Genomic DNA, 16,692 nt, shown 5'->3' with positions numbered 1-16,692 from the left:
AAAATGGCGTCACATTTCAATGAAGTGAAACACACCCCTTACGATCTACACTGGGTAGGGTTAGAACATCTCAAACACATTGACAATCTGGAAAAAAGATTGCTAGAGAAAGAGCAGCGGTGGGTGTATAAATTGCACACGTACACTGAAGGGTTGAATGATGATATCCTGTGGGGGCAGTTTGTTAAATGGATCAGGAATACACCTTCTGCCAGACTTACTAGATTGTTTGAGTATACCACTCTACTCGCAATGTAACAGAAGTAAAGGTCCAACCGCACGTGATACTCGCACTAACGTAAATCATAACACTAATAAAACATGGGTACCTCTTCATCTAGAATGCCCATTACCTAGGAAGGCCCCATCACCATTCCTCTAGCAGCGGCTCTTTTGTGAACAGTAGACTGCCTTGTGGTGGCATTCGGACTCCAACTGACAACTACGAGTCTACTATTCCATACATGATATCTTGCATTATCCAGTAATCGGGCATTATTTATGACTTCCACCTAACAAGACATGAGGTTTAGTCAATACATGATGTACATACAAGCTATTCTGAGAAGAGCGCAGTCCAGCTGTTAAGTCTAAAGGTCTTGCGCATCATTCTGATGTACCGCATTATCCAGGAATCTGGCTTTTTTCATGACTGCCCCTAACACGACGTGAGGTTTAGTCATTTCATGATGTACATACAAGCTATTCTGAGAAGAGCACAGTCGAACTGTTATGTCTAAGGTTCTTGCGCATCAATCAGATGTACCATTGCGCTCGCAACATACTGCACAAATTACTACTCTAAATCGTACTTGAGTGTCTTAATGTATCCCCCTTGTAAATGTATCCCCCTTGTTAGTTTTTTTTTTTTCCAGCCTTTTGTCTACAATACCTGACAATTTGGCCATTCGCCTAAGATGACTCCACCCCATTGCCAGTCACTGCGTCTATTTTGTGAGAGACACAGTCTAGTTTTTTGAAGTAAGCATGACTAAGCTGATCCGGGTCTATTTAATGGCCACCTGGAGACAGGCGCAGTAAGATGCGGTTTCCAGGGGTGGCATCAGGTCATTTTCCAAGAGGAGTGCTTTGACGAAGTAAGTCCATCCAGACTCATTTTTCCAAGGAAATAATAAGGTTTCTATTTTCCTTCCAGGATAGTCCAAGGCACCGGGAATTCTCTCCCAGGTTCCTATCTCATTTACCTTTAGGAAACTCTAATGACTATCTCTGTCCCCATTACCATTTTAGGGTGTGACTACAAGAGCCCTCTACCCCTGCAGATCATGAGGCATATTTCTGCCTAAACAAAAGTATGTGTTATTGATATGTAATACTATTATTTTGTTATATGTTGTATGTCACGTGGTGTCTTTTTCACGACAGCTTTTAAACTGCAATTTGTACATAACCACTTTTCTTCACAAAGACATCGTGTGTGATTGATTTCTTCGACCACAGATGATCGCACAAAATAGCTGTTAAGTACACCCACTATAGAGGAGTACATTGATCGAGATACGACGCCGCATATTTAAAGGGGCTGCCAGCTTGGCTGGTATGCAGGCTTTTTTCATTTTCCTTTTGCTTTATTCCCTACAGATAAAGATATCAGGTGAACACACATTAAGTGTGCACCCCATTGTTTCCTATTCACAGGATTCTGCAGGAGTGGTACGCACAGGGCTGGCCTTCGTGTGGTCCTGAAGAAGAGCTTTAGGGGAAAGCTTGAAACATGTCGACCCAGTACTAGGGACACCATACTTATTACAGTTAGATCTTTACCAAGTATTAACCCCAGATTTTAAAACATACCAACTAGGAGCAGGAATAAAATATTAGCTCGCTAGCTAGGTACTTTTAACCTATTTTTCCCACTCCACATCACATATTTTCCAAAAACTAAGTGCTCCTACGTAGTTCGCAAGTCGCAGCATGCCTCAGTCTGCAGCGGATTGAGTGTACCCCCAGTGATGAAGCATGCCACCTAGGGGTAACCCTGGTGGGTGAGGGGACTCTAGAAAAGAATTTTCTTTCTGGGAAGAGGGTTTTTCACACATGTTCTATGGAATCCCTGTTCTTCCTATGGTTAGGTTTCTAATTCCGGTGTTCCAAATGTTGTGTAACTGCATTCAGTAAGGAGGGTGAACCTAACCTTAACCTCTACCTCCCCCCGTTTTTTGATTGTCCCTCTCAGAAGCTCCATTTCATCAGAGCAGTTCTGCACACAGCGCAGTTTCGGGCTTATCCTCCCGAGCAGCGAGTCAGGCATATTCGGGCTAGGATTCCGATCTTTCAGTCTCTATCCTGGGTTTCAGTCAGAATGACCCTGAGGCTACTGGGCCTCATGGCCTCCTGCATCCTGCTGGTGGACTATGTCTGGTAGCATATGCAGGCTCTGCAGTGGGAACTGAAGTTCCAGTGGGCACAGCATCAGGGGAATCTCAATTGCACACAGATCTTGGAGGGCATTGCACACCAGTTGCAGTGGTGGCTAATGAACCAGGATTGGGTCAACGGCAGGTCCCTCTCCCTTCCCCATCCAGAGTTCACGGTGGTGACAGATGCATCACTTCTGGGGTGGAGTGGCCACATGGGAGAGGCGGTGATCAGAGGCCTCTGGTCTCTGGCGAGGAGTCCGGGCTCCACATCAACCTTCTGGAGCTTCGGGCGATCCGACCAGCACTGAAGGCATTCCTTCTTTCTGTCAAAGGGAGAGTAGTGCAGGTGTTCACCACCGTCATGTGGTACTGCAACAAACCGGGTTTGGTGGGGTCGTGGTCCCTATGTCAGGAAGCACTTTGTCTCTGGAAGTAGCTGGAACATCAAGGCGTGTCCCTGGTAGTTCAGTTCCCAGCAGGTTCTCTGAACGCCAGGGTGGATGAACTCAGCTGCCGGTGCTTGATGGATCATGAATGGCATCTTCATTCAGAGGTGGTGCAAGGTCTCTTTCAGCGGTGGGGAGAGCCTTTGTTAGATCTATTCGCCACCAAAGAGAATGCACAATGTCAGCAGTTTTGCGCATTGGAACTTCCAAGGCAGCACTCGCTGGGCGACGCTTTTCGTTGCGAGTGGTGTTGCGGTCTTCTATATGCCTTTCCGCCTATACCACTTGTACCCGGAGTGCTGAAGAAGATCAAGCGCAACCGGGCTCAAGTCATTCTTGTGGCCCCGGACTGGTCACAGAGTCTGGTTTCCTGACCTCTTGCACATGGCCATTGATCTTCCGATCAGACTACCTCTTCGGGAGGATCTTCTGTCGCAGCAGCAGGGGACGGTCCTTCACCGGAACTTGTCCAGCCTCCACCTCTTTGCGTGGAGATTGAGCGGCGACCGTTGACAGCTTTCGACCTTCCTCCCAAAGTCTGTAACGTTATCTTAGCAGCCAGGCGTCCCTCCACCAAAACGATATACAACTATAGGTGGAACAAGTTTGTGGCATGGTGCGCAGCAAAGGCTGTGTATCTTCTTTCTGCTCCCCTTTCAGAGGTTCTCCTCTTCATTCTTTCTCTGGCCCAGCAGGGCTCTGCTCTGGGCACTCTAAAAGTCTATCTTTCGGCCATTTCGGCCTTTCTAAAGCTTCCTGACCAGCCTTCTTTTTCAAGTCCCCTATTGTAAATCGCTTCCTTAAGGGCATTTCTCTATTGTTTCCTCCAATTCCTTTCGTAATGCCCCAGAGGGACTTGAACCTGGTTCTGACCTAACTTATGTGCGTTCCTTTCGAGCCTCTACATAACTGTCTTCTCAGACTTCTGACAATTAAAACGGCCTTTCTGGTCGCCATCTCATCTGCTCGCAGGGTGAGTGAGCTTCAGGCTCCTTCTATAAAACCTCCTTTCCTGGCTATTCATCCGGACAAAGTTGTTCTTTGCACTATGCCTTCTATCCTTCCCAAAGTGGTTACCTCTTTCCACATAGGACAGATTATCACTTTGCCCACCTTCTTCCCACCATCGCACCCTTCTAAAGTGGAGGAGAGGTTCCACCGTCTGGATCCAAAACGTGCGTTTTCATTCTATATGGATCGCACAAAACAATTCCGGGTGGATGACCAGATCTTTGTTGGCTACATGGGCGCCAAGAAAGGTCGGGTCGTGCAAAAACGGACCATTTCTCAATGGGTCATTCTTTGCGTCGAAGTCTGCTATTCCTTAGCGAAAAAGGAACTTCCAGTGGGGTTGCGTGCCCATTCCACCAAGGCGAAGGCAGCCACTACTGCTTTGGGACGTGGAGTCCCCCTTCATGACATCTGCCAGGCAGCTACTTGGACTTCATTCCAAACACTACTGGCTGGACAGCCAAGCCCGGAGAGACAGCTTCTTTGGCCGTTCAGTTCTCCAAGACTTTCTGGTGTGAACGTAGTTTGCAGACCCACCTCAAGGGTTGTTATTGTTGGGGTATCTATTCTAAGGTGAGGAATCCATAATTAATTGTCTCTTTAAGATGAACAAGTTACTTACCTTCGGTGACAATATATCTGTAAGAAATATAGATTAGTTATGGATTCCTCACCTCCCCACCCATCCTCCCCATTCTTAGATCTGACTTCTTGGGTAAGGGACTTCCCTTCAGAGCCCTAGTTTTGTGCATCAGTGGTCAGTGTCTTGCATGGCTCTACACTTCTGCTGTGGAATGTTGTGTAAAGAACGGACGTCAGTGCGCAGGGGCGGCTTCTAAGTAGATACCGCAACGTCATTCTGGCTACCACTACGCCAACGACAAACGCGGAGTCGACCGGTGCCACCTACCGACACACAGGGGTACTGCTGAAGAAAAATCATCCGGATCCAGTCTGACACCTGGGGGTAATTCTAAGGTGAGGAATCCATAACAAATCAGTCTCTTACAGATATATTGTTACCGAAGGAAAATTACTTCATCTTTTGTTTTTTAGAGGTTTGTGTTTGTTTTATGTCAGTGCTTTGTACATAGCTCCAGCGCTTTGATGTCGAGCCACACCTAACAATATTGTTCATATATTTTTATTTTCAGGCTATCGGCATTTACAGCTTCGAAATGTGCATAATGAATCCTTAGACATTTCCACTCTTTTCATAAACAGCAGGCGAATGGAGGAAATTTCCACTGGATGTGGGGTGCCAGTTTCTTTGGTAATTCTTTTGTATGTTAACATATTTTGTTCATAATGCTTACTGATTAAAATATTAAATGAGGTATTTTAGAATTAAAATATTTATTATAAGTATTAATATTTAGTTTACATTTATATTTCTAAGGCGTTTAACATAATGTATCTGTAATATATATTTTAAGCACTTCTTTGCAGGAAAAACCGTTGCTAAATATTGTTCTATTTAATATGATGGAGGGCAGATACCAGTACAGTACAGTGAAATCAAATTCTGGTTTTGCTCAAATACCCTTTTTAAAAACAGTTATACATAAAATAAATGCTCTATATAGCAAAAACGCAGATGCTCAGAGTGCAATATGCTGTTTATTACCAGAGCCGGACTGGGTATCCAAAAGCAGCCTTGGTAAGATGTTCAAACCAGCCCTGCTCACTTCCTCTCCTCGCACCATCTCTCACTTTCCATCCACTCATTTTCTCGCTTTCCTCCTCGCCTTTCTCTCTTCTCTCTCTGACCGCTTTCTCTCTACCTTCCACCTCCCTCCCTCTTTTCTTTTCTCTCACTTGAAGATTCTCCTGCCTGTTGCAATTAACCTCTGTGATGTGGGAGTGTACAGACATGAGTGCTGCAAAGATACTACATGGTGAGTTTGTAAGTGCTTGGGTATTGGCACAGTGATTGGATAAGTATACGGTGCTGACAGGGTGATTAGAAGAGTGCTCACGGAGTGACAAGGTGAATGCTGGAGTGCATAGGTACTGCTCTGGGGATTGTAGCAGTGAATGTGTTCATGCCTAGGCCATTGCATGAAGAGTGCACAGGGAGTGACAGGGGGATTGCTGGACTGCATGGGTAGTGTTCTTGAGATTGTAGTACTGCATGAGTTAGTGCCTGGGCCATTGCATGAGTACATGGGTAGTAACTGGATGATTAGAGTGCTACAAGGAGAGTGCATGGTGAATTTGTAAGTACACATGTACTCATGCAATGTCTCAGTCACAAATACATTCACTGCTACAATCGCCAGAGCAGTACCTATGCACTCCAGCATTCCCCCTGTCACTCCGTGAGCACTCTTCCAATCTCCTTGTCAGCATCATGTACTTATCCAGTCATTGCTTCAATACCCTAGCACTTATAAATTCACCATGTACTCTCTTTGCAGTACTCTAATCATCCAGTCACTAACCATGTACATATGGAATGACCCAAGCACTAACAGATGCAGTGCTACAATCCCCTGAGGAATCCCTATGCACTCCAGCAATCCCCCTGTCAGTCTTTGACCACTATAGGTGTTATAGTTCTTTGGATTAGTACATGATAGTGGCTGTGTGACTGGAGGAGTGCACGCGGACTGACAGTGTGATTGCGGGACTGCATGGGTACTACCTGGGGAATTGAAGGAGCAAATAAGTAGTATGTAAGTGGTTTGAGGACTGTATGGGTAGTGCATAGGGGATTGTAGCAGTGATCAGTTAGTGCCTGGATCATTGCAAGAGTACATAGCTACTGACTGAAACATTAGAATACTGCAAGGAGAGTGCCTGGGTGAATTTATAAGTGCTTGGGTATTGGCAGAGTGTTTGGATTAGTACATAGTAGCGGCTGAGTGACTGAAGGAGTGCACGGGGAGTGACCGGGCTATTGCTGGACTGCATGAGTACTAACAGGGGAATTGAAGGAGCGAATGAGAAGTGTGTAGGTGGTTAGAGGACTGCATGGGTAGTACACAGGGAATGTAGCAGTGCATGTGTTAGTGCCTGGATCATTGCATGAGTACATGGGTACTGACTGGAAGATTAGAGTACTGCAAGGAGAGTGCATGGTGAATTTATAAGTGCTTGGGTTTTGGTGGAGTGATTGGATTAGTACATGGTGCTGGCTGGGTGATTGAAGGAGTGCATGGGTACTGACAGGGCGATAGCTGGACTGCATGGGTAGTGCTCAGGGGATTGTAGCAGTGCATGTGTTTGTGCCTGGGTCATTGCATGAGTACATGGGTACTGATTGGATGATTAGAGTACTGCAAGGAGAGTGCATGGTGAATGTTTAAGTGCTTGGGTTTTGGCGGAGTGATTGGATAAGTACACACATGTCACATAAGGCCCCGCCGCCTCCCTTCACCACTGTGCAAACGCGCCCCCCCTGGCGGGTTTTAAGTCGGGGAATGAATTCCCCTTGAATCCTGAGGGTCCCTGGCGGCCATCTAGCCCACCAGGTACCTCCAGTAAGCGCCACAGAGCTGCGTTGCAGAGTGGTATAAAAAGGGAGCGTGACCTTGGACCACCTCTCAGCAACGCAGTTCCCTGGTGCTTACTGGAGGTACCTGGTGGGCTAGTTGGTCCCCAGGGACCTTCAGGATTCAAGGGGATTTAATCCCCAAATTTACAACGCACCAAGGGGCACGTTTGCACAGTGGTGCAGGGAGGGGGCGGGGCCTGATGTTACAAGTGTGTAAACGCGCCCCGTGGCGCGTTTTAAGTTGGGGGATTAAGTCCCCTTGAATCTTGAGGGTCCTTGGGGGACCACTAGCCCACCAACTACCTCCAGTAAGCGCCACAGAGCTGCGTTACAGAGTGGTGTAAAAAGGACTCTTTCTGAACCATGGGCTACCGTTTTGCCAAATTTGGTTTAATTCCGTTCAGCAGTTCGGGCTGTAGCTTTGTCTAAAGTTTCCTAGGGAAAATTACATGGGGAAAACGCGTTTTGGGGCCCCCCTTTTTTCTCAGCCACAGCTTGACGAATCACCCCGAAACATTCAAGACAGGAGCTGACCGGAGCGCCACACTAGTTATGAAAAGTTCGCGAAGATTGTCAACCGGCGCCAAAGTTATTGGGAAAACAAAAAACGCTTTTCGTATGGAAACTAGGTCTTAACTATAACTACCTAGCGGCGACTGCCAGTAGGTAAAATAAATATATGTGTGTATGTATATATATATATATATATATATATATATATATATATATATATATATATATATATATATATATATATATATATATATATATATATATATATATATATATATATATATATATATATATATATATATATATATATATATATATATATACACACAGCAGCAGTAGCCAGTATGTAGTTATGGTTATGTCACAATTTCTATTGAAAATCATTTTTCCTTAATAACATGGGTGTTGTCTAATGAATCTGCACAAACCTTTCCAAAAAAGTTCATCCAAAGGTTTTGGCAAATTTCATGCAGATCTGTCAAGGACGGGGGAAAATAATGTGAGGGCCTAAGAAAAGTGAAATTTTCTATTTTCACTCACATTGAGTTTTTAGCTAGTCTCTGCAGAAAATAGAGCCGAACAGAATTATACAAAATTTAACACAAAAGTATAATTTTCCTAAAAGAAGTTCCTTTGCTTGGTTTGGTGTAAATCCTTTTTGGATTTTGAGAAATTGCGGTTTATAAAATGTTTTGGAGTGGGCATAAGGGGTTTAAATTATAGAGAAAGTCCTGGTGTTTATTTTTTAATCCTCCTCGATTTCGCAACCTCACTGAGGATTCGCATACCCATTAATAAAAAAATAATAATAAAGGCACACCACCGGACTTGGGATTTGTTTTTTCTTCTAGCCTTCATTGCAGATTCACAAATCTGTCGTGGGCTGATCGGCTGACCCTCATGGAAAAATGTATTGCAGCCAACATTACCCAACTGAACCCCTCAACCCCTAACCCCAGCATTTAAATACATATTTTTAATAATAATTTTACTGCCACGCTTGTGACCTCTCCTCCAGATTCATGAATTTTACTCCCTTCACCAGTAGCCCCCTCTATGCCACGCAACTCCTCACCACCTTTTTTCTTCCTCCATGTTTGTGGCGAGGCCACATTCTATATCTCTTATCTGGGCTGCTTTTTAGGCGTGTGCTCCTTTGCCAGGTGCTGCAACACTTCAGCCCTCTCTTGTAAACAAGTCCTGCTTTTGAACTGGCTGATCCACCCTGTCCCCAAGTTTTGAGGAGTTCTTCCCCACACCCCAACCTTTGTCTGCATGAACCTCTGTGCTGCTTGCAGACTCCTTCTTACACCTTGACTCTCCAGTGGAGACTGAGAAGGCCCTTCTTACTGCTTCATCGGTAGCAGCACGTCCGCTCCTGAAGACCTGTGGTGCCCTGCTCCATGTTTTTAATTGGAATGAAAAAACAATGGATTCTCAGAAAGGGGTGTGGCCTGTGTAATTAAGGGCGTGGCTTAGAAGTACCTTAGCTGAAAATCTATGCTTGGCTTAATGTTCTGCCCCACTGGTATTTTGCTACTTCTGTTATCACATCCAGATATATAATACAGCAAGTAACATTACACTTACAACAAGCTGGTATCTATTGGCTTTGTCAATGGGTGTTAGTTGCATACCATGAATAAGCAACCACCATGGCTTCGTCGTATAGTATGTTGAAAATGTTTCAGTTCTGAAATGGTGGGACTGTAAAAGAACTATAACAACTCTCTTTGAACTTACATTAAAGACAGTGAAGGGCGGCACTGCTGCATAGTTAACATTTATGTTTTTCACCTAGGGTCAGGGCAAAAATGAAGAGTCCAATAGGGACCCGTCTCAGCACCTGCTTTTCACAACTGGCCCTGTATCATCAAAATCGCCTGGGCATAAGAAACGTCTCCCGCCCTTCAGTTGCCATTTTACCAGCCCCACAGTCTTTGAAAAGGTCATCTCCTTCTGCCATGGCATTGGTTCAAACCTCAAAGATAGCAATCATTTAGACCAGTCAGGTTTTTCGTAAGTGAGAGGTTTCTGTGGGCAGCTGGTCTTGTTTGGTACACTGCAAGTGCATATCACGCACATCCTGTCCTCTTAAAAAAAACAACAACAAAAAAACACACTCCTTTTACAAAAAAACTAGCATTTGCAATGCAATAGGTCTCGCATTTATTGGAGTTTGAGCTATTGGCATTTACAATGCCAATAGCTCAAATTCCTGCAAATGCGAGACCTGTTGCATTGCAAATAATTTTGGTGTCAAAGCGCCCCATACTGCGCTGTCAAGTTAATGGAAGTCGCGCCCCTTTCTTTAGACAAGCTGTTTCTAAAGAAAGGGGCGTGGCTGACATTAAAGTGAAACTGTAGCATGGGGCTTTGCCCCAAAAAAAACATCTGTCAAGTTGACAGACAAATGCTTATTTTGTAAAAGTGCCCCATGACGCGCTTTCACTTTAGTAACGGCCGTGCACCTTTCTTTAGACGTAGCTTGTCTGAAGAAAGGGGCACGGACTCCATAAATGTGAAAGTGCCACATGGGCGCTTGTAAACATAAATAAATAAATAATCGCGCCTGTTATACTTAAAGCGGACTGTGCTGCTAAAATAAAGAAAGAAACACAGCTGCTATAGTTAAAGTGGACCGCCATTAGTAATTAAAATAAAAGAAGATGGTGTGCTGCGACGTAATGGGTGGAATAGGGGCAAATCATTGAACAAAATAGTGCTCACAGCCAAGATAAAGCAGACCATGTAACAAGACAAGTAAAAGGTCCAGTCGTTATGGGAGGTTACAAATGCAGACAAGGCAGCACCAAGGAGAGACTAACAAGCCAATTCAGGAAGGAAAAGCAACTATTTCGCAAGAACGGTAACGGGCCAATTGAAAAGATGGGCGGGACATGGGCGGAGCTTCCCTGCCTCAATACAGCATGCCTTGCAGAGCAGCGCATGCGCTGCCCAGGCTCAATCTAAACAAGACAAAAAAAACTGGTAGAACTTAAACTGCCTCATTGACAGTGGCTGGTTGTCGCTCAGCATTTTCTGTGAAGGAAAACTAGGAAGCCCATGTTTCCAGAGGGAGAGCTCCTGAGTCTGCATGTGCCCTTATGTGGCTCAGTATCACAATAGTACACAACTCTGGCCCGTCTGTCTGTGCCCTCCCATATTTACGCTTGTCATATTTCCACGTCTCTGCCTTCTCATGTGTCACTGTTATGGATCCTCCTGCTGGGTCGGACTGGCCTGTGGCCTATAGGGCAGTCAATCAGTGTGTGTCAGCTTTTTTTTTGCCCATACTTCATACTTTTTTAAGTTAAGAAAAGCAGTTCCCCCAACTATTTGTGAAAAGGCAACCGGCCCGGGAAGGTTAATTCCTACAGTTTAAATGCAGGGAATCTCTTGTGCTGTGAAATTGAGGGAGGGGCAGACAGCTAAACAAGCCTTCTTGCCTGCTTCCCTGAAAGAAATGTAAATGTGCACAACTGGTCAATCTGCAAATGTAAAGGGTGCTTGGTGACAGTATTGGCTTTAATTGATGGAATCCCTTGAAGCTGACTGGTGACACAGATTTATTATTTTTGAGTAATACCAGTGAAGTTGAGTTACCAGCTGAGCTGTGATGTGTGTATTTCTTTTAAAAGACTAATAAAGTCTCTACATACAGTCTGGGTATTACAGTCTGGGTATTACTACTATATTTTGGAAGCACGTCATCTTAAACATTTTTCCCCATTTTGTAGCTCCCGATTTATAATGTGTTTAATGCAAAGTTTTAAATAAAGAAATATATATTCACAGTGCTTTCTGTGGCAGGCTGGGACCTCATACAACTAAACATACACAAGTGTGATGTCATGAGGGATGTCACTGACCATGTCATAAGTGATGTAATATATGAGGTCATAAGCAGTGCATTGCGGGGGCCGAGTTACTGCTGAATGTTACTGGTTTTGTACGAGTGAAATCTGAGACTAACTATAACGTGCCTGTAACATTCGTTTTTTTCTCAATGAATTTCTATGTTTTGGCATTTGCAGAGTGGTGTAGAAAGGGGGCAGGGCATCTGAGTATCTCTCAGGAATCCCGCTGTGTAGGACTTAAAGAAAGTACCAGGAGGGCTTCTTGGCCCCAAGGTCCGTCAGCATTCAAGAGGGCTTCATTCCCTAACCAGTAGTGCGCCAGGAGACACGTTTGCAGAGTGGTGGAGAAAGGGGACTTGGCTTCCGAAGACCTCTCTGCAATCCCGCCGTGTGGGACTTACAGGAGGTAACAGGAGGGGTTGTTCGCCCCCAAAGACCCTCAGCAGCCAAGGGGACTTCCTCCCCCAACTAGTACTGCTCCAGGAGACGTGTTTGCAGAGTGGCAGAGAAAGGGGGCAGGGCCACATAGACCTCTCAGCAATCCCGCAGTGTGGGACTTACTGAAGGTAACAAGAAGGGGTAGTTGGCCCACAGGAACGTCCTTGGGGGGCCAACAACTTCTCCTTTTACCTCCAGTAAGTCCCACACAGCACGATTGCTTAGAGGTCTTTGGAGGCCACACACCCCTTTCTCCACCACTCTGCAAACACGCCTCCTGACACACTGCTGGCTGGGGGATGAAGTACCCTTGGCTTTAGAGGGTCCTTGTGGGCCAACTACCCCTCCTATTACCCCCAGTAAGTCCCACACAGTGGGATAGCTGAGAGGTCTTTGGAGGCCACGCCCCCTTTAAACACACTCTGCAAACACGCCTGCTGGCACACTACTTGTCGGGGAATGAAGTCCCCTGGGCTCTTGAGGGTCCTTGGGGGTCAACTACCCCTCATATTACCTCCAGTAAGTCCCACAGACCTGGATTTCTCAGAGGTTTTTGGAGGCCACACACCCTTTCTCCACCACTCTGCAAACAAATCTCCTGGCGCACTACTGGTTGGGGGAAGAAGTCCACTTTAGTCCTGAGGCCCTCAGCAGGCAAGGGAACATCATCCCCCCCCACCAGCAGTGCACCAAGAGGTGCATTATAGAGTGATGGAGAAAGGGGCATGGCCTCCGATCACCTCTCGGCAATCCCTCTGTGTGGGACTTACTGGAGGTAACAGGAGATCTTTTTTGCCTCTAAGAACCCTCAGCAGCCAAGGTGACTTCATCCCCCAATCAGCAGCGTGCCAGGAGGTGCGATAACAGAGTGGTGCAGTAAGGGGGCGGGGCCTCTGGCATCCCGGTTGTATTTTTTTAACCTATAAAGGAAGGGGGGGCGTATTTGGACCGGGGGACCGCTTCCCCCGGGGCCAGGCATTTTTAGAGTGGAGGGCCGCGAAGCCTCCCCTCCTGGGCTGATTTTGGCCCAAGCACCCCATCCCTCGGGGCTTGGTCACAATACTTGGTGACCTGGTCCCCACCCAGGGCATCCAGTCATTTTTGTTGGGGACTACGGGGAGAGCCTGAAGGTCCCTGCAATCCCTGCTCGCTCCCCGCCTCCCTTCAGGAGCTGGCATTGCTTTTGGACAGAGGGAGCTGCTAACATGCAGCTTCCTCTGTCCAAAAGAAATTCTGCTCTGTTTAGTGCAGAGAGCATTTTCTGCTCTCGCTTAATTGAAGTGGAGCGATGTTAGCTTGGCTAGAACAGTGCTTCCGACAAGCCATAGCAAACAGCATTGTCCCGGGGACAGGTACCCCGGGACATTGCTGGAGCCGGCCCTATTGACTACGGGAGGGGGCCCGCCTTCATTGTGTGATTTAGCCCTGGTGAGGAGGTGGTTCTTGGGGTTGCGGGGGGATCCACTTGGCCCCCGCATTATTTAAATTTAAAGCCCCACGGAGGTGGTGCTCGCCGGGGCTGCGGGGGGTCCATGAGCCCCCCCAAATCTAATTAATAAGTCCTGGCAGAGAGGTGGTTCCCAGGGCAATATTCAGCCGGGGTGGTACCCTCCCATCATAACAAAAAAATGCCCCTGGGACCTGGCCCACCTGGGGGGGATAATGAAGGAAAAAGTTTATTAAAAACAAATTCTGATGGATACATCTGCCTGTGGATTCCTCACCTTATAAATATCCCCCTGCGCCAGCATTCCGGAAATTTTTCGTAGCTCTCTGCGCCGACGAGGTCGTCACATCGTCATGGCTCCGCACGCGACTCCGCATGACGTCACAGGAGCAATTAGAAGACCACGTCGACGTGATGATGTCAGTTCCTTTTTTTCCGCGCAACAAAGCTAACAGATTTTCTGGGACTCTCCTATCTTTCTACTGCTACTTTGTTTCGAGACTTTACTTGTTACTGTTTTCGACTATGTCTGTTCCTAGGAAGTCTGGTTTCAAGCCCTGCAAGGAATGCGGAGGTCACATGTCTATTACTGACCCACATGATGACTGTCTTTGGTGCCTTTCGAGTGATCACAATGTCGAAGGTTGTTCATCCTGCAGGAAGATTAACCCTAAGGCGCTGAAGGAAAGAGAGGCTAAGCTTTACATGTCCAAGGTGAGAAAGGAGAAAAGAGGTCATAAAAGATTGAAGTCGAGGTCGTCGACTTCGCATGGATCCAAGAGAAGGCACAAGAAGAAGAGGAGACATGGGTCTCGACGTTGTTCGTCCAAGTCTCGAGCTTCGAAGTCGCCTTCTCCTGCTCCTCGACGTTGTGTCAAGGACTTTGTTTCTCCTTCACCTTCTGAGTGTCCACAGGCGTCGCCGGGCCGGTATATTGATGTGGGTACTCCGGCGCAGTCTCCGGCGCCGGTTGATTCTCCAGCTTCGGAGGGGGATTCGAATCCAGTGGAAGAAGAGTCTCCTGCTGTTCCTGTGGCTCCACCTGTGACTCTAGCGGATCCGACTCCGGAGACTCCTCGTAAGGAAGTCGAACCGGCGCAGTATCCTTCGTCCCCGACGCCGGGGTCGGATCCGTCACGCTTCATGAATGCGATGTATGATATTTTTACCAGAGCCACATGCCCCTCGGGAGCACCTACGGGTCCCATGGGCCCTTTGGTATTTAATTTGGGTGTGCCTCAGCATTATCCTCCGGCCCCCTTTATGCCTTATATGCCGATGGCAGTTTCCGGCGCCGAGGGTGTCGACGCTATTTGAGCAGTCCCCAGCTCCTTCTGGCGTCCCCTCTTCCAGAGTTCGCTCGACACGGGTCGCTGTCACAGAGCCTCCTTCGACACCGTTGCTGGAGCCGTCGACGCCGCGGATGGTGACGCCGAGTATGCGTTCTAGAAGAGAAGCTCAGAGGCTGATTGAAGAGGAGCAATATCGGGCTGTTGACATGGAGGAAGGTGAAATTTATGAGTCTGAGGACTTATTGGAAGACTTGTGTGAAGCAAGTGGTTTGGATGTCTCTTCAGAAGGGGATTTTGCATTGCAGAAGGCTTCTCCTTCTAAGGATGTAGCTCCTTATCATGTTGTCATCCAGAAGGCAGCTGAACTGTTGGATCCACTTCTTCCTATGGCTGAATATAAGCCTAATCTTCTAACAGAGGTGCTTCATTCTCCTTCTGCTGTGGTGGAACCTCTTTTACCCTTCAATGATGCCCTGACGGAGCCGATATTCGAAGTCTGGAGTAATCCTCTTTCCGCTCCTGCAGTTTCTAGATCTGTTTCTATAAGATATAGACCGGCACCAGGAGACCCTGATTTTCTTTCTTCTCACCAGTCACCTCAAAGTTTGGTGGTTCAAGCTTCATGTTCAAAACATTCGGTAGGCTCTTTTCCTCAAGCACCGGCTGATAGAGACTCAAGAAAGCTTGAGCAATCGGCAAAGAAAGTTTTTTTCGTCGGCCAGTATGGCATTGAAATCCACCAATGCAACTTGTCTATTTGGTAGATATATTCACGCCCTTATGGAGTCTGCCAAGCAGATTCTCCCTAAGCTATCGGAAGAGGATCGAAGCAATTTAAGTGAGGTCTTGACGGACTCTCAGGCGGCTGCTCGCCAAGTAATCCAGTTGGGTCTGGACACTGCAGATTCGGTGGCAAGGTTGATGGGTTCGTCTATTGCTACGAGGAGGCATGCATGGTTAAGATCTTCAGGATTTTCACCTGATGTGCAAGCTGCACTTTTGGATCTTCCCTTTGAAGGTTCTAAGCGCTTCGGGGAAAAAGCTGACTTGGCGTTGCAGAGATTTAAGGACAGTAAAGCCACAGCAAAATCCCTGGGTTTACAGTCTGTCACGAGGGTATGGTTATAGAAGATACAGTGGTTTTGGTAAATCTTCCTTTCGTTCCCGTCAGCTTCAGCAACAACCACAGCAGCAGCAAAACCCTCTGTATAAATCCTACAGAGATAAAGGCAGAGGTCGCCTTCGTGGAGCTGGACGACATCCCTCTTCCTCCTCCTCCTCTATGTCCCATCCCCCTCCCGGTAATGCAGGAAAGCAACCCTAGGTCGCCATCCTGGATCATGTGGGTCCTGTGGGAGGCCGGCTTACCCATTTTCTACAAGACTGGAAATTAATAACTTCGTGCGGACAGTCTAAGTCGGCAGTTTTCCGCCAATCTCGAATGGAGGCTTCATCCGGAGGTAGTTCAGTATATCATCCTAATTTGGGGAACTCCTCTGGTGGACCTGTTTGCCACTCACGAGAACACGAACTGCCCGTCATTCTGCAGTTTCCGGGACAGGGAGCGTTGGGGGACCCGTTTCAGTTGAGTTGGGGCTCACAACTCTTTTACGCGTTTCCTCCGATACCCTTGATTCCTCGGGTTCTGAGGAAGATTCGCCAAGACCGGGCCCAAGTTATATTGATCGCCCCAGATTGGCTTAAAAGGGTGTGGTACACGGACCTTCTTCACCACTCGTCACACCCTCCGCTCCGTCTCCCTCTCAGGGCAGACCTCCTCTCTCAGATGGAGGGGCAAGTTCTAC

General features: G+C 46.9%; 1 protein-coding gene across 7 annotated transcripts in view; it reads left to right on the top strand.

The window, feature by feature from the left end:
* Positions 1 to 16,692, top strand: part of PLCE1 (phospholipase C epsilon 1) — a 932,976-nt gene that overhangs the window by 812,489 nt on the left and 103,795 nt on the right. For all 7 annotated transcript variants that reach the window (XM_085605968.1, XM_085605952.1, XM_085605960.1 and 4 more), the window contains one exon: positions 4,993 to 5,111. In XM_085605968.1, coding sequence (XP_085462094.1) covers positions 4,993 to 5,111 — 119 coding nt within the window. The remainder of the gene's footprint in view (positions 1 to 4,992; positions 5,112 to 16,692) is intronic.

Source organism: Triturus cristatus, chromosome 1_2, assembly GCF_964204655.1.
Source record: "Triturus cristatus chromosome 1_2, aTriCri1.1, whole genome shotgun sequence".
Classification (NCBI taxonomy): domain Eukaryota; kingdom Metazoa; phylum Chordata; class Amphibia; order Caudata; family Salamandridae; genus Triturus; species Triturus cristatus.
Note: the sequence above shows the minus strand (reverse complement) of the source record. Positions and strands in the feature narration are given on the sequence as shown.